The 17,933-nt window shown below is 44.5% G+C and overlaps 1 protein-coding gene across 1 annotated transcript; it reads left to right on the top strand.

Annotated features, from left to right (window-relative positions):
* Nucleotides 1–310: 310 nt before the first annotated feature.
* Nucleotides 311–15,901, top strand: LOC121440450 (gamma-aminobutyric acid receptor subunit theta-like). Its single transcript, XM_041641211.1, has 9 exons — nt 311–459; nt 2,340–2,428; nt 7,170–7,237; nt 8,726–8,946; nt 10,802–10,884; nt 11,347–11,481; nt 11,858–12,010; nt 12,416–12,672; nt 13,373–15,901. Exons 1-9 carry the CDS (start codon nt 311–313, stop codon nt 14,132–14,134), a joined length of 1,917 nt encoding a protein of 638 aa, XP_041497145.1. The 3' UTR covers nt 14,135–15,901.
* The last annotated feature ends 2,032 nt before the right edge of the window (nt 15,902–17,933 follow it).

The raw sequence follows: 17,933 nt of genomic DNA, 5'->3' as shown, positions 1-17,933 counted from the left end.
CGGAGCCAGCAGCGCGCCCGCCCCACTCGGCACCCAGTCTCAGCCCTGAGCGGTAGCAGACGGAGCGCACCTCGCAGCAGCCGGACGCACCCTGTGGACCGCTGCGTCGGGGAGAGCTGCTGCTGAGAGGCTGTTCTTTCCTGCTCTGGGCTCCAGACCCCGCACTCCCTGCTCCCTTCAGGTCTCTCCTTAGGATCGCATCTGCGAAAGGGCTAGCGATCCCGCCCCCTTTGCCCTTTACTGACTCATTCCCACCCTAACCCTGTCCGCTTTTCCAGCTGTCCGCTGCGGCTCCCAGAGCACCGCAGCCATGGGCATCCGAGGCTTGCTGCAAGCTGCCGTGCTCCTGCTGCTCATCAGGACTTGGCTCGCAGACAGCAACGACCCCAGTCCTACCCCGAAATTCCACTTCGAGCCATCCTCCAGCATGCCCGAAGTCATCCTGGATCTCTTCAACTGGTAAGCGGCCCATCCTAGCTGAACAAGGAAGGGACAGGGACAAGCAGGTTTCGGTCTCTTGGACAGAGCGAGCTGGGTGCAGGGAACTCAGATCGGACTTGCCTAGGGGGATGAAGCAGGTATGGGGACAGCCGTGAAATAATACTCATGGCTTCAACCCACCTGTTACTGCTGCACCTTCCCAAGCCGTGAGGCCAGGAGCACCCTCACCCCAGAGTCTACCTGATCGTCCTCAAGGACTGAGGTCCCAGGCACCTTTTCCCAGCTATATTCTTTGCAGCCCATGGGAGTGGGGGTTGTACATGGGTAATTCGCAAAACAGACAAGAAAGACACCTGTTTGAGTAAAGATTTTTAGTCCATTTGCTGAGGCAGTCTCTCTCTCTCTCTCTCTCAAAAACGGCAGATTGAAACGATTAATTCTGTGAAATTAGTAGCTGTAAATGGCATAACCTTCCAGCTTAAGAGGGGTAAGCTTTTGTGCTTACTCCTATGAAAACATTTGAAGATTTCAGTTTTTCTCTGTGTTTGATTTAAAGTTTGTTTAGGTCTGCAAGTATCTGAAGAGGGGATAAACCGTCATCCTTGACATGTAGATCTCTCTCTCTCACACACACTCACACACACACAAAAACGTGTATTTGCTGTGGCTACAGATCTGGAGTGCTAACACATGGGAAATTCTGTGGACAGAAACAGGCGGGAATGTATTTCTTTAATTTGTAAATAATTCATGTGCATACTTTGAAATGTTACAAAATTAAATTTTATGATTGAGGGAAATGAGGAAATAATTTAAGTGGCAAAATAGAAATAAACATGGATTCATAAAGGGGGAGTGGTTAAGCTGGGCAAGGTTCCAGCAGGCAGCCCTGCAGTGCTCTCAACCCAACTGCGTCATTGAACACATATGGGGGTGGGGGGAAGTGAAGGAGAGATGGAGGGACACACACACACACACCAGAGAGACAGACATTGCAGGGACAATGCGTCAAAGATCCAAACAGTCATAGTGATAGTGACGCCTGGGGCCTGTCGTCATTTCAAAGCCCTTTGGGGATTGAAAGTCTAGATGGATTCAATGAGCATCTCAGAGACCTGTGGAAAGGCCAGCTTTATGCAGCTGAGCCGCTTTCACTTCCATGTGCTCACCTAAGAAACATCTAGGCTGAAAGCACATGCGTAGTAAGATGCCTGCTCCCAGGATGGATCTTTTCGAAGGCAGCTCTAAACCCCAGGAATCCGAAATGGCTTAGTTCCATGAGGGTCATAAATCTATGCTACATGAGCAAGACACTTTCTCTCTCCCTACCCCCACCTCTCTGTGTCATATGTCATATGCCAGTTCTCAGGCACAAGAATGACATAAATGGGGGGCGGGGATCGCTCAGACCAGGTAAAGTAGAAAACATGAGCTCAGCTGGGGGTGAGGGGGACACTTGCCAATGGGAACTGACTTCCTGGGGCTATGAGGTAGCCCTGGAAAGAGGATTGTCAGCATCCAGGGGGAACTTCAAGGTATAGTTTCTCAGAGAACTAAAATGGTGCAGTTTTCTGAGGGTCTCATGTGCCCACTTTCCCTCCTCCCCTACGGTGCCATTTTCTCCCACCCACACCTTCTGCGTGGTAACAGGGATCCAGGCCTTGGGCCCCAGCCTCTGGATTAAAGCTGTGAAGGGGGAGGGGAAGGGAAAGAATCTGCGTCACTGCTGCGCTTCTGGCTGACTCACTGTGGAAGGGGAAGAAGGGAGGGGAGAGCACAGACACATATGACTGGACATGTTTGCATATGTACAGGAGCACGGCTGGCTCCTGGGGAGTCAGCCACTGGCAAGTGGGCCACTAGCCAACCAGCATTTACTCAAGGCTTCTCTGTTTCAGCAAAAATTGTGCAAATGAAGCTGTGGTTCATAAGATTTTGGACAGGGTGCTGTCAACATATGATGTCCGACTGAGACCAAATTTTGGAGGTAAGCAAATCCAGACATCAGAGGCTTTTGTGTTAGATACAATAGGGTCAGTTCCACCCTGTAAGCTAAGCAGGCTCTATACCTCTGCCCCCCAGATCCTACCTTCTTGAGTCTGCCAAGCCCTGCAAGGGAGCACCCAGAGACTCCCAACCTCAGGCCTTCTGGAATGTACCTTACATCTATGGACCAGCCTTTCTATGCCAGAGACTCCTTGCCTAAGGTGTTGCCACCCTTAAGTAATTCAGAGAGTTCAGAATTGAGGCCATGGTTTTCTCTGCCTCTGTCCCTAACCCACCTAGGCCTGGGACCCTTCCATAATACCCTGCTTTCCCAATTCTTCAGCTCCTACCAAACTCAGGCCAGCTAGTATACTGTACTACATGTGTTCTTCATAAAACTCAGACTGATGGCCACTAACAATAAAGTTCCAACAACACAGAGGTGAGTGACAAGGAAGCTGGTACATATGTCTCCAAGAAGCCAGATTCTGCTTATCCCCGACCACACCCAGAACCTACACAATAGGAGTATCATTCGGGGACGAAGGAGACACCTAAGAAGCCCAAACCAAGGACAGACAAAAGGAAAAGTGCTTTAAATTGGGGTTAGTTAATTTTCAGCTCGAAGATAGCAGAAGGAGCTATAACGCAGGGCAGCTTCCTCTAGGATGGGATGCAGTCATGAGTAATCACCACTAATGATTCCCATTTGTGCTCATACGCAACTGTCTTCTAAAATACTGTGCCACCTTGAAAACCAAGGCAATGGTTTCCCTTGGCCCTAAATTTAAGAAGTGAGACTATTAGCTGGTGCTTCCCTTTCCTCCACTCTGCAAGGGCAGAAGACACAAGCCAAGGGCTCCAAAGTGAGGCTGCATGGGAAACCAGATTGGCAAAAACAGAAGCACATAATACCTTTATGCTACTGAGGCTACAGTGGTGGCACCTTTTCCATGCGGATCCTCAAGGGAAGGGGGAATATAGAAATTCAGGTGGTGAAGCACAGTTAATACCCCTTACATGGTACTAGCTTTGAATCATTTGTGCCAAGCCTCAGAGGACAGCAGGGAAATTGATATTTATTTATTTATTTATTGCCTCTTTCTTATTCTAATGTTTGTCAGCAAAAGCCAAACAATAGTCATCTGCATGCAATGAGCACACACTCCCCCCTGTTTCAGGCTCAGGCTGCCCTCCCTGCAGTATCCCGGACTGAAAGAGGGGGACAGAGGCAAGAGTGTATATCTGGGCATTGGCCAGCACAGTTGGTCCACAGTAGGCCTGATGCCCCTTGCCACTATCACTCATGTTACATCAAGTATTATGATCATGCCAGACTGTAGCATCCGGTAAAATATGGGCCCCTACATTGATTTTGCCAAACAGATGGAGGCCGTAGAGAGAGGAGACAAAGATAACTTAGGACTACCTGCCATTTAAACAGAATAGGCTATAAACACTATAGGCTGTAAGGCTGGGACTATTACATGGCAGAAGACCCATTGCCAGGCTGAAGCACTCAGGGTTTAGGGAACCCCGGCTCCCTGTATAGTCTCCTAATAGACAGAGACCCCTTTATATTTACATTTTAATTATATATATTATAGTTTTAGGGCTTAATCTTCACACATAAGAATGGTCCTGACTCCCTCTCTCACAAGCACAGGAACATGTCACAGACATCCAACATTATACAGTAAAGGAAGGCATAAAGCATTTTTTGCCACGGGCTATCTTAGCTAGTTTGTAAGGCAGCCCCTTCTTAGGTAGAGAAATCACAACAATGTCCCTTTCCTCTGGTTGTGTTCCTGTGCCAGATCATGGCTTGGCAAGGAGAATATACACTGCATTTCAGTCCCTACCTCCCTTTAAACTAAGAGCCCTTTGGCAGGCTTCTGTTCTGTCCCTTTAGCTCCATAGCATTCCCATAAGAACAGACAGCACTAGCTTGGTCTAGAGAAGCCGGACCTTGGAGGAAGGGGTTGGCAAACATGTCTTGGAGAAAGGGGCTGGAATGTAGGCTTCTCTGGGACTTTCTGGGGCTTATTGCCTACTAACGTAGCTGCCATCTGCAAAAAGTATGGGGAGAGCAGCCTGAAAGACAGCAATCAAACATGATGTTTGGAGGAAGCTCTGACACTACATCACATTTTCCTGGGGCTTTTCACAATAGCCCTGAGTGCTGGAGTCTGGGCTGTGCCCTAACAGAGCCCCATTTGCTTCTCAGCTGCCATTCACACACTTATCCCCCTAGAACACTTTTCCCTATGAAGCACTGGATTTGAAATAACACATTTTCCTCTCTTCAGCTCAGCTTCTAGGCAATCAGCCTGCAGAGAAAGCAGCAGGCTGGATTGCTAGCATCACATGTACACATATTTCCCTAACAGCAGTGTGATGTAATACAGTTTGCTGGAAGCTGATGAGAGAATAGTAAATTATATTTCTCCATCGCATCTAACAGCTTACTGTTTTCACAACCATGAGAATATTTGAGCCTTGCAAATGGACGCAGGCCTAAGGAGGAAAAATATTAGGGAGCTGAACACTAACATACAATTACACACTCAGCAACACTTGCACATTAATCAAATCACTGTCACGCAGTACTCACTCACATAAACACGCTCATGAGTTCACCTCACATAGACATACAAAAACATGAAGATACTCACTAAAATTCACACATTAACACACATGCACAAACACGACCTAAACTCATACATTAACACACATAAAAATGGCCATACATACACATATATATTAGTAAAATACTTGATCATGTACAAGCATGAGAAATAATCACAAAAATGTATTTATACACATAAATGCACACATTAGTTTGCACAATCAAACATATACATGAACTTACTCTTACTTATCAACATGCTCACATGTTCATTGTCATGAAAACATATTCACACATGCAAGCAAATACATCTCTACACACAGACAAGTTCACAAGCACACCTATATATGAACACACTTGATCACATGTTCACTCAACACAAATATGCTCACACTTAGTCATTTATATCCACATTGAAACACACAAATACATTCATACTTAAGAGCAAATACATTAACATGTTCATACATATACACATAAATATTCTGACACATTGACAAATCATCAGCACTCACATGTTTTCACATGTATATATAAACGTTAGTGTGCACATATGTATATTTTAAAAATCCACTCACTTTAATACACAGTAGCACATTAATACACAAACATGGTCATATATGCAAATATACCTATAAATTATGTCATGTTAAACATTATCACACTCATTATCACAACCACACAATTCATTCACATTTACGTTTGCTTACATGAACATCCACTCAGTAATTCACTCCCACATGTGGACAAACATTGACATGTTCATACACAGATGCACATGATACAGATTGGTGCACTCTTATATGCCCACAGACTCAATCACACTAGCAAATTTACTTATACACATGGACACCTTACACATTCATGCTTACAGCATCACATATGACCACAATCACATCAAATAAAACGCATATTCTCTCACACAAATATGCTCACATACACTCAGATTCACTGACAAGCTGAAAGGGGGTGCTCATCCATGTTAAGATACACACATACTTTTGCATTTACTAACATGTGAGAATACTAACATGTTTTCATACACACAAACATGAAGACAACCCACAATACACAAGTTCACACAGTGAATGACACATTCTCATCACACATTGACCTGCTCACATATCACTAACATATGCTAGACTCACAGAGATACTAACATATTTTCAATCCACTCCACATACTCAAATAGATGCACACAAACACACACACACACACTCACAGACATACAGACATGTGCGTACATTCATCTACTCAGAAACATCTGATCACATCTGTTGAGTGTACTCTAGTACTATCACATCCACTCCCATTTCCACAGAAACACACTCACACTCACTCACATGCTCATGTTGTCACTGCCGTATAAACACATTCACGCACAAATACAAATTCATTCACACTAACAGTCAAGCTCACAGACACCTACAGATGAGCATACAATATCACACATTCATTCACATGCAGCTGTACTCACACCATACACTCACATGCATGTTGGTGTATGCTTGAAGGCTACTTCCACATAACCTACTGAAACAAACATGTTCCTTCACACGACACTCATAGTCACGTGTTTGCTGCCTCGGGATAAATACCCCCATATTTCATTCGCAGTTGAACTCCCTCCTGTGTTGTCTCCCACATAACACACTGGATCACACAAACATGCCACACACTCACTCATACATGGACGTGCTCACACACGTGTGGACACATTCACATGAATATGAACACATTTCCCAATTCACTAGCAAGCATGCTCACCTTCACTCACCCAGAAACATGAAACTTAGTTCCTTTTCCTGGGCTTGTTGAGTTTCAGTTCTTTATCAGAAAGCAGTTAGAACCGAGTGCTTGGTACATATTTTCCTTTTGTGTTGCTTTTTATACCTTCCTCTCAGCATAGCACGAGCCAGGCCTTGCCCTAAGCACTTGACCTTCATTAGCTACGATAGATAGCATTATCCCCATTTGACCCACGAGGAAGCTCAGGTTCAGAGTGGTTAGGTGACTTACCCAGCCAGCAAACATCAAAGCTAGTTTTAGCCTAGACAACTGGGTCTTAACCTTTATCCAAATGTTCACGTGGTTGTGTCTTCCTGTATTGTAGGTGCCCCTGTGCCCGTGTCCGTATCTATCTATGTCTCCAGTATTGAACAGATCTCAGAAATAAATATGGTAAGTCTATAGGTTCTAATCATGGTGCTGGAGACAAGGGACAAGAAGTATAGTCGTAAGCCAACTCTAATTGTTCTGATCTTGACAGAACTCACATGGTAGCTCTCTGAAATAGAAAAAAGTCAATTGAAGGCCCATATCACAGCATATCTAAAAATTCAGTTACATGTAGATTATTAACTCAAAAAATCTTTTTTTTTTTTTTTTGGTTTTTCAAGACAGGGTTTCTCTGTGGTTTTGGAGCCTGTCCTGGAACTAGCTCTTGTAGACCAGGCTGGTCTCGAACTCACAGAGATCCACCTGTCTCCGCCTCCCGAGTGCTGGGATTAAAGGTGTGTGCCACCACCGCCGGGGGGGGGGGGGAATCTATGGCGCTTTTAAAAGTTTTAATAGCACACTATAGTTGTACTGCAGGGTAGGTAAAGATTTATTTCATAAGACACACAAGTTACAAACCATCAAAACAAATACTGGTATTTGATGTTCTATCGAGGCTATTCTGTATAGCCAAAATTTCTGAAACCTCAGTTTTACAAAACAAATCTACTGTGATGAGTGAAAAGATAATTCAGAGTAGGAAGACATATGTGCAACACAGAGAGCAGGGATTCAAAATATACAAATGCCTGGAGACTGATAAGAATATTTTAAAGCAATCAAAAATAATCAGCAAATATGAATGAGAGCTGTACTTTTGTGAAGAAAACTAAATGGTGGATGGACATATGAGAAAATACTCGACCTTGTTAGTAATAGCAGAATGAACGCACAGTGAGAGCCCACTATATACATATCAGATTGCCTAAAACCAGAGTCAGATGCTGCCCATGTTGGTCAGCTGACCTGCACCGCTAACCCTCGCTTATTCTCAACTTTTGCAGGGATGCAAATGGCCACTTTCACTTTGTCATTGTTATTTCTTCCTGGTTTGAGCATGTATGTTGTTTTTTTACACAAATAAATACATTGTGTGTTTATATGTGGAAATATTCTCCAGGAATACAAGAAATCAAATTATAGTTATACACAGCAACTTGAATGAACTTCACAAATACAATATTGAGGGGGTTGGGGGACAGGTTCCAGACATAAGAGTTTGGTTCTGGTCAGATAACATTCTAAAAAGAAGTCCAAATAAGCACTGTTTCTACAACTACACATAGAGACAATGAAACACTAATCTGAAGCATGGTAAGTAGTGTCATAAAATCTTGAATAATGAATGTTTCCTGCTGGTTGTGGGAAATGTTCTCTGAAAGGGACACATTGGAACTTGAAAGTTATTGGTAATGTTCTGTTTATTAACCTAGGAATTAGTTAAAGAAGCTTCATTTTGCTGTTCTTTATTAAATGTTTATGTTTTATGCACCCGTCTGTATGATGTGTTCCATATAATAGTACATATGTATGTGTGCACATATAATCTGTGTATACAGTAGACAGAGAACTAGACAACCTGGCAACTGTCATTTACTTATCTCTACCCAGGACTACACAATCACTATGTTTTTGCATCAGACCTGGAAGGACAAGCGCTTAGCATACTATGAGACCAACCAGAACCTGACTCTGGACTATCGTATGCACGAGAAGCTGTGGGTCCCTGACTGCTACTTTGTGAATAGCAAAAATACCTTTGTACATGATGTAACTGTGGAGAATCGTGTGTTTCAGCTCCACCCAGATGGGACAGTGCGATATGGCATCCGGTGAGTTCACATAACAGTCTTGGACTGTCCCAGCAAGCTTCCTTCTTCCTACTGTGTATCCCACAGGTACATTAGAAGAGATCCCTGCTTTCCAGAGCTGCCTTGTGTGCACATATACTTTCAAAGTTTGCCACGGGCATCCTAGGCTGCCCTGTCCCTGCACCTTGGCTTCTGCTCCTCCTGTTTTTCCACGAGTCGAAACTTTGCACACTTTCACATGCTTTCCAATTCCTGATGCAAATGTCTCCCTTTTGCTAAATTGGTAAAAAGCATGAAGTCCCATTTTAGATGATATAACCAACTTCTGCCCTTTCAAATGTGCCCTATAAAGGGAGGTTGTATTAAGGAATCCAAGCACACTGGGAACAAAGCTACTTTATTTTGTGGACAATAAAGAAAGAAATTTACAACATTGCCTGCCATTTATGAAAGAAAATAGTGTTTTTATTAATTTTATGTAATTATCATATAGATTTTTTAAAAAAAAGAAATCCTGATACCCTGGACCAAAAGACCTCTTCCTCCATCGTTGATTGTGTGTGCTGTTTTCTTTATTCCCCATGCGGTGAGGAAGGGAGACTGATGAACACTGAAGCCTGTGCAGTGAAGAAAGTGCTCCACCTCTCTGCCTGCCTCTTGTTTGCATCAGGCAGGGTGTCAGGAGAAGGGAGGAGCTAAAGCAGTGAGCGGGATAGGGCGGGGCTTCTGAGCCCTTGCTCTCTTTACACACAGAACATATGCACACTGCTAGCCTTCACTGTTCTGTTTGCAATAGCGCAGTCACCAAAGCTGACTTCAGTTTCAGCTCAAACAGATTGTCAGTAAAGGCAAGCTGAGAGGTCATCTTAGCCCAGAAAATGGTTCCTGGTAGTGGATACCATAGTTTGTTTGACAGGTTGTTATAGGTCTAACCATTCGGTTTCTCTTACTCTAGAGTGCTCCCTCCCCATTTATTCCTTCCTTCTTCCTCATCCACATTTCTATGGAGCCATTAAATACTAATGCAATTGATTGATCAGAAATCACTCTTGTTTAAAGTAAAGAAGGCATTGGCTGATAAATAATACTTGGGAAATTCATTTTTTTAAAACGAGGGAAGTACACACATATATACATACTACTCACTCAATACCCAGTCCCAAATTGAAATTCCTACAAGAATTGACAGGGACTAAACTAAGTTAGCAGATGGGAAGGGAAGAAAAGTAGATGGGACAGATATGATATGGGACAGCAGAAAGCTTTTTTAATTATGTCATTTTCAAACACAAGCACCTCCCTGGCTCCTCCCAGGGCATATTCTCAGATTCTTCTCCTGGGTGCATAGCATAGCAACTTGATGCTTATTCTGGCTGTATCTACTGTCAGCACTGGCTGGGCACTTCATTGATAGGCATTTTGTGCCCTCTGGCATCTTTCTAGCTCTTGGTGTGACAAAGGCCCTCACCACTGACATGGATGTGGATACGGTCAAAGGCAGGCCTGGGTGCACACCACATACCTGCCTCTGTAGCTATGTAGCCTCATGACATTGCACATAGTGTGCAGTGTCCTCTCAACAGCCTTGCTGATACTTTGACAAGCACAAGTCTTTCTGTCTTTGTATTGTTTTCTCAAGGGCCCTTCTTGCTCTGATGTTCTATGGTTTTTCTGACCTGACATATATCTGCTCTTTATTTCGGCTCTGCCAAATCTTGTGATTCTTTGTCAAATTCCAGTTTTATCTCTTTCTCTCCCTTCCCCCAATTTCATGCACATGGGTCAATCCTCCACCTTCCTCTTGCCTTCCCACCCTGTAGAACCCTTAGCAGTGAACTTGAATTGTTTTTCTCTTCCTTTTTGTTTCCTTTGGCAGACTCACCACAACAGCAGCCTGTTCCCTGGATCTGCGAAAATTCCCTTTGGACAAGCAAGCCTGCAAACTGGAGGTGGAGAGCTGTACGTACTTCTCCTGGGGCCCCTTGGTCACTGTGCGGGGCTGCTGGAGTCAGGAAAGCACAGGGAGAGTTGCCACTGAGAGGACCAGCACAGCCCCTCTGCTCTCCACTCCCATAGCTCTCCCCAAGCGTGTCCACAAGCAGTAGATAAATGGCAGATGAACGATGGCTACGTAAGAAACTGACAGTTGTATATATCTGGCATCTGAGAGTATGTGGTCTTTATGGTCTAGCCAATTCAACTGAAAAACTATACATACTTGTGGGTAAAAATTCGTAGCATCTTTTTGGCTACACATTCCTTCCTGCCTAAAATCTCTCTTTGCAAGTGTTCAGAATCCCCCATGCTCACCCTCAGAAAACCACAAAAGAGCCCTCCAAAATCCAAATGCCAACTATGCTTTGGTTTTCCCAGACTGCTGTCGAGTTAAATCTGCCGAGATTAACTCGTTTCCCCTCCCAGATGGCTATACTATGGAAGACATTGTATTATCCTGGGAAGATGAGAATGCCATCCACATTACTGATGAGCTGCACATCCCTCAGTTCACCTACCTGGGGAGGACAATTACTAGCAAGGAGGTGTATTTCTACACAGGTGGGCCAGAACCCCTCTTTCTCTCCTGTTTTTTGTCCCCTTTACACCACGACAAACTCTTCTGGGCATCTGCCTTTGATCCTTGCAGTTGGCTCCTTCCGTTACCATTCCTGTGGATCTGAACACATCTTTCTTCTCCACTGATAAAGCCTTAGTGGCTAATGGCTTACCCCTACAGATGGAGAATAGATGTGGAAGGTTTGGGCGGGTTCACAACACTCTACAGCTGGAAACGATTCCTGCTCTTCACAGGGCTGGCCTCTCACCCTCCATCTGTCTGCTGCCTGAAAACATCCCATGTGGAATGAGTAAGGCAGGAGGGGGTTAGAGCTGGTTTGCTGTACCACATGGAGCTTACAGCACTGTGTTCTTACAGGCTCCTACATGCGCCTGATAGTGAAGTTCGAAGTTCAGAGGGAAGTCCGCAGCTACCTTGTGCAGGTCTATTGGCCCACGGTCCTCACCACCATTCTCTCCTGGATATCATTTTGGATGAACTATGATTCCTCTGCAGCCAGGGTGACAATTGGTAAGTCCTTTGTATCACCATCTTGGGAAGAAACTTGAGCCGTTTTGCTTAGAAAAAAAAGTAAAGGCAGAACTGGGAAGACCTCGAATTTCAGGTCTAAGTTTAGGGAGGCAAGAAATGTTTTAAGCAAGGAACAGCCTAGAATACTGGGCTTTTTGGTTTGTTTTTGCCTTCTGTAGGGCAAATTGCTCTATCTTTTCCTTTAGGAGTACAAATATGTGCGATACTTTTGGGTTTAGAAACCTCTTCAGATACTAAAAGAAGGCCTATATGGAACTAGAGATGTAAAGTACTTTAACCATGGCTAGGAATTTGAACTTGATGCAGAGAAATCAGCCTGAGGTGTAGACTTGCTAAAAACCGCAGCTATGAAGGGAGACCAAACCTGTACTGTCTTCTTCATAGGCTTATCTTCTATTCTTGTCCTGACTACCATCGACTCACATATGCGGGATAAACTCCCCCATATTTCCTGTATCAAAGCCATTGACATCTACATCCTTGTGTGCCTGTTCTTCGTGTTCCTGTCCCTGCTGGAGTATGTCTACATCAACTACCTTTTCTTCAGCCGAGGACCTCGACGCAATCGCAGGAGATACAAGAAACCCAGGAAGGTTGTTGCCCGATACCGCTACCAAGAAGTGGTGGTGGAAAACGTGCAGGTTTGACATTTTGACTGACAGCCAGCTTTCCCTCGTCACCTCCTCAGCCTAGGCTCAGCACTTGACCCTTGCAAGTTTCACAGTTGCTTTAATCTTCATACGTTACTTGTATATGAAAGGCATGCCCACACTCATCTATAGCTGATCATTATTTGATATAATAAGGCAAAAAAAAAGTCAGAACTTGTTTTCTCTAAATCTTTGAGCTAAATTTGCTCCATTTTATAGGCTTTTAGCACAAGTGATAAAGCAAAAAGGGAAGGTGAGGCCGAGGAAGACAGATACCAGAGAAGCTAATCTTCAAACATTTCCTTCTTAGCACTTCAGATACCTGAGAACAAACTGGGCCTTTTGCTTTGGGATATATATGGACGCCCAGCAACACGGCTCCTTTGGAGAGAGCCCAGCCTCACCCTACCTAAAAAGCCCACATATAGCACACGGGACTCCTGAGGCCAGAACTGTACCCCAGAAAGGCAGTTGCTGTGATGCAGCTATGGCATTCTCTACATGCTAAAACAACTTCCTGGTCCAGTTTCTCAACCCCTTTGAGCATGCCAGAGAGCCCAACAGGTTATCAAAGACATCAAACAGTAGCCTTGCAAGCACTAAACAGGAAAGTCCCCTCCTTTTTCTCTTCCCCCATTCTTGCCCACTAGGTGATATGAAACTGATCAGCTTGTCTATTATTTCCTCCAAGGATGGCCTGATTAATGTGGAAGACAGAGTGGAGGACAGAGCTGCTCCCCTTCCTGACAGCCCCATGCAGGCTCATCTGGCAAGTCAGGAAAGTCTTGGATCCTTGGTGTTTACCTCAGAGCAGGCCCAACTGGCTACCTCGGAAAGCCTCAGCCCACTGTCTTGTACCTCAATCCAGGCGCAACTGGCCACTGGAGAAAGCCTGAGTGATCTGCCCTCCACCTCTCAGCAAACACTGAATGACTGTACCATCCACTTGCATGGCTTCCTCACTAATGACAGCATTGTCCCCATCGAAATCTGCAACCATTCTGAGGCCTGTGATGATGAAGACTCTGAAGAGAGCCTAAGCTCTGATGAAAGCCATGGCCATGACAGCAGCCCCAGTGGAAGGTTCATGTTCCCCAGTGGCCAGAGGTGTGTGCAAGAAGCAAGTTGGGACCTTGATAAGATTGAGAGCTTACAGGATGACATCAGTATCAAGAGCAGCTGGCTTGGCCTTGATGAACCACGCAAGGTGGAAGCTGACAGTACCTGGAGCCTTACTGATGAGGAGCTCATGGCCTGTGACCAAGAGAAGGATCATAGCTCAGAGTCTGAGGAGAGTTGTCCCCCAAGCCCTGGGTGCTCCTTCAGTGAAGGGTTCTCTTTCCAGATCTTTAAGCCTGACCGGGTCCCGAAGGTTGATAGGTGGTCCCGTTTCCTCTTCCCTCTTTCCTTTGGGTTGTTCAATGTGGTTTACTGGTTGTACCACATCTATTAGTTTCCTATACCCCCACAGCAGCAAAGATACTATCATGTGTTTCCTTCATAGTTCCTTCAGTTTTGTTTTTCCCGCTTCCCATTGTTCATTTTACCTGGCAGTTGTTAGGGCAATCAAACCTGTTGGGCCCTTTTCTTTATTATGAGGTGGAGAGAAAATGGAGAGAACATGTAGCCAGAGGGTAAGGGATTGAGGAAGACTTGAAGATAAATTGCACATTGATTTCCTCCTGCCAGAAGACTACTACCTTTCAAACACTTTGAACAGTCCATCAGCCTAGAAATGCCTTTGAAAATGTTTAGAGGACAGAGAAGAGCCAGGCTGAGGAATGAGGAGAATCTGAGCCTAGTTCACAAACATTCCTGGGAGCTTTCTTTTCAGTCCCCTCAAGGTGTTGACATTGCTTTGGCATCGCTTTTTTTCTTCCTATGGGCATCAGGCACCTTGTCTGCCTGCTAAAAGGGGCTTTGGGAGATGTCAAGCCAAGTTGGCCTGGGGTACGCAGAGGAGGGGCTAGGCATAGCTTGGATATGCTGACAAAAGGAAAGTTGGAAAACATTTGTAAGTGCCTTGTACTTTGAGTGTGGAATTGTGGTACAGGAGTGGGAAGGGCAGGTGGGAGGAACTGCAAAGAGACATAGCAGGGGAAGGGAGAATGCATGCTTCTAGCCAGAGTAGGTAGGACAAGGGGGCGGTGCCAGACTGGAGTTTGTATGTGTTCAGATGCTCCCTTTAAAGTTATTAGACCTTCTCATGCCTATATTTCTACTTTGCATTGCCTGACAGTAGGGACTCGGTACTTCTGTTCAGGTAGGAGTTAGCTTTCTATTGATGCTGAGTTGATTACTAGTTACAGTCAAAGCACTTGGTGAGTAAGCACTAGTTGAGAAAGTTCAGACTTGATATTTCACCACTGGCCTAGGATAGCATATGGACAACTATTATGAATCTATATACTAATCCTTTTTGTTTGTCTAGTGCATAATAAGTGTCAACGAACTCCCTGAGCCATCACATCGTTGGATCCTCACAGGAGCCCTGTAAGCCAGGGAAGACAAAGCACCTTGTCCCCAGTGTTCCAAGGACAAAGTAGAGCTTTTGTGCCATGCTTATGGATGCTTGTTCTTTCTCCTTCTCTGCCTAACTCACAGCTGATGCACTCCCCTACTGCCCCTTCCCTTTGCTCAAAGGGATACCCTACAGAACTGCCTGCCAGGCTGCCAAGCTCACTGAACAGCACCTAGAGTGTCTTTGTAGGAAGAGGCTACTGAGCAGCCACTGAACATGGACTGAACGGCCCCGCCTACTCAACAGGGCTCCTGATGAGAGTAGGATGAACCTGCACACCGATCTGCCAAGAAGTACCAGCTCATTGATGGAGGTCATGAGGGGGCTTTGCCAAGCACTCAATCTGTTCCCCCCTTCCTCTATAGGCAGCCTCTCCTTCCACCCTATACCCCACTGCCCACCCACCTCCTTAACTGTACTTCTGTTTTTATACATTTCTGTGTATCCCTGGAGATGAGTGTGCATGCATCCAAGTAGGTCTAGTGCCATATAGCCATTTGAGAAGATGAATAGCACTACAGTAGTGTAAATATATGTTAGTATGTATGAATGTATATCTGCACTGTGTGGGTGAATAATTTATGTGTATGTATCTCTATGAGAGTGTCAGTTTGTACATATGTACTTACATTAGCACAGGTGAATGCATGATATGTACATTTCTAGAAAGTGTATGTCTGTATACCTGTGTTTAGTTGGTGTAAAAGGACATATATCAAAAATCACATATATTCCTTGTTGGAAGTTCTTGTAGAAACATCAGGACTCTAGTGACCTGTTTTGACCCAGTAGGGAGAGTCTTGTTTAGCTGAACTAACAGTTTCCTTCCAGTTCTAGGGTCTATTGGTTTCCATCAACTCCTCACTCATCCTCCACCCATCTCTGCTGTGTCCTGTGCTGAAGACCCAGAGCAAGTGAACATAGTCCTAAGAGGTAATATTAGTGCCTTGGAGCTAGAGAATAATTGATCCGTGGAATAAACTGAGAGCGCTGTGCATTTAGCTTGGTGCTGCAAGGTGTCAAAAGATGAACTGGGAATAGAAATAAGGTGTAGACAATGGGGTAGGGGTTCAGAAAATTGGAGAAAAGGATTTTCCTTTCTCTTCTGCACACATAGATGCAGCTCCAGACTCATGCGTGCACGCCCAGCCACACACATCATCACACATGCATACATCAGAAGCACCCACGCTTCTAGTTAAATTTGCAGGCATAGCCAGACACACACACCCACAAATAGACATGCACACACTCACACATACTTTAAGACAACTCAAAACAAGGAAGTTACTACCAAAATGATTCCCTTTTTTATTTTGGGAACTCAGCACAAAGAGGACCAGATTAAAGAGAGAGCAGAGCGCTCTCATCCAGAATCTGAGCATTCATTGGCTGTGTTCTTGAATTTGGAGCCCTATAATCTTGAAGTGTTGGACACATCATTGGAGCAAAGTTACAAAGAGGAATTGGAGTAGCAGGAACAAAGGGACAGCAGAGGAAGAGCAGAGAGGCCACTTGTAAATATTCATATAGCTAGCTATTTTATACCCTAAAAAGACTATTTTGCCCTAATGTGCTGCAATGAAAGCAGTTAAACTCTACTGCAATTAATATTCTGTGAGTTTAAGTGTCCAAGTGTTGTGGAGATTTGGCAATGACAACTTTTTAGGAACTTGAATCTTCTGGTTTTCCCACGTCTGTGGTCTGTCTTACTTGAAAGTTGCCAGATCTCCCCTTGTGTTCTGTGTGTGGTGTGTCGTCTATTGTCAAGCCTGATTCCAGCTGCCCCCAGTTCCCTTTCAGCCATGCAGGCATATACTTCTCCATCTGGCTGCCTATATATCCTTCCCAGTGTCCCCCAACTCCAAGTGGTTGTGGAAGGACAGAGCATCTGAATAGTGCTCCTGGGGTTCAGCCAGTTCAAGGGCATGGACAGAAAGAGGAGCCTTACTGAATCTGGGATAGAACAACCCACTTTACTACTCTCCTGTCTTGCCCTCCCCCTACCTTTTCCCTAGAATCCCTAATTGAGCAGGACACCAGCTGTCTGTGTTTCCAAAGAGTCATTTTGTCAAAGAAATGTGTGATGTGTTTCCTGTCCAGTTTGATTTGCACTGTAGGGTATCTGCAGAGAGAACAACAATCTGTTGGGTCTTAGTGAAGTTCATGCAATGTATTCTTAGAATTTGTATCATCCTCATTAATAGCAAGGCTGCAAACTCTTGGCATACTCAGAAGCAAGTTTTGCTGAGATTGTGACCATTCCTAATGAGGGTTCCTTACTCTGTATATACAGTAGCTACACCTTCAAGCTATTAACTACTGAATGCATTCACTAAGCACTCCATCTGCATGATACCCTGTGGTAGTAAGCAGAACTTTCTAGCTACTCCACAACCCAGCATCCAAAGTAATTGTAACTTGTCCTATCAAAAGTGCAGTGTGTTCATGTTTGTTGTACAATATGGTGTGATTAATATGAAATCTATATCAATCTTGGGCCTTCAAGAGAGAGAAGAAGGATGTTAAAGTATCTCTCTGATATACTTACATTATAAAATATGCCAACTGGTCAGGGTGATCCATACAGAACTGTGTCAGAATTCGCACCCACAATCATGCCAGACAGTATCCCTGGGATCAGAATTTATCAGCAAAGGTAAAGGCACCAAATTTGCACAGTACTGTAGTAGATGTCTTTAGATAATACCAGAAAATTTTTCCCATGGCA

The sequence above is a fragment of the Microtus oregoni genome, unplaced genomic scaffold (genome assembly GCF_018167655.1).
Source record: "Microtus oregoni isolate MIOR12 unplaced genomic scaffold, Mior012 000067F_ref0000223, whole genome shotgun sequence".
Lineage (NCBI taxonomy): Eukaryota > Metazoa > Chordata > Mammalia > Rodentia > Cricetidae > Microtus > Microtus oregoni.
The sequence above is the reverse complement of the archived record's forward strand: the minus strand, read 5'-3'. Positions and strand labels throughout refer to the sequence as shown.

What these genes read in the sequence shown, in the direction of transcription:
- LOC121440450 (XM_041641211.1), top strand. Translation starts at nt 311, where the DNA reads ATGGGCATCCGAGGCTTGCTGCAAGCTGCCGTGCTCCTGCTGCTCATC. An exon ending in ACTGAGACCAAATTTTGGAG is followed by an intron (nt 2,429 to 7,169) that starts GTAAGCAAATCC and finishes CCTGTATTGTAG; the next exon opens with GTGCCCCTGTGCCCGTGTCC. An exon ending in TGGTGGTGGAAAACGTGCAG is followed by an intron (nt 12,673 to 13,372) that starts GTTTGACATTTT and finishes ATTTCCTCCAAG; the next exon opens with GATGGCCTGATTAATGTGGA.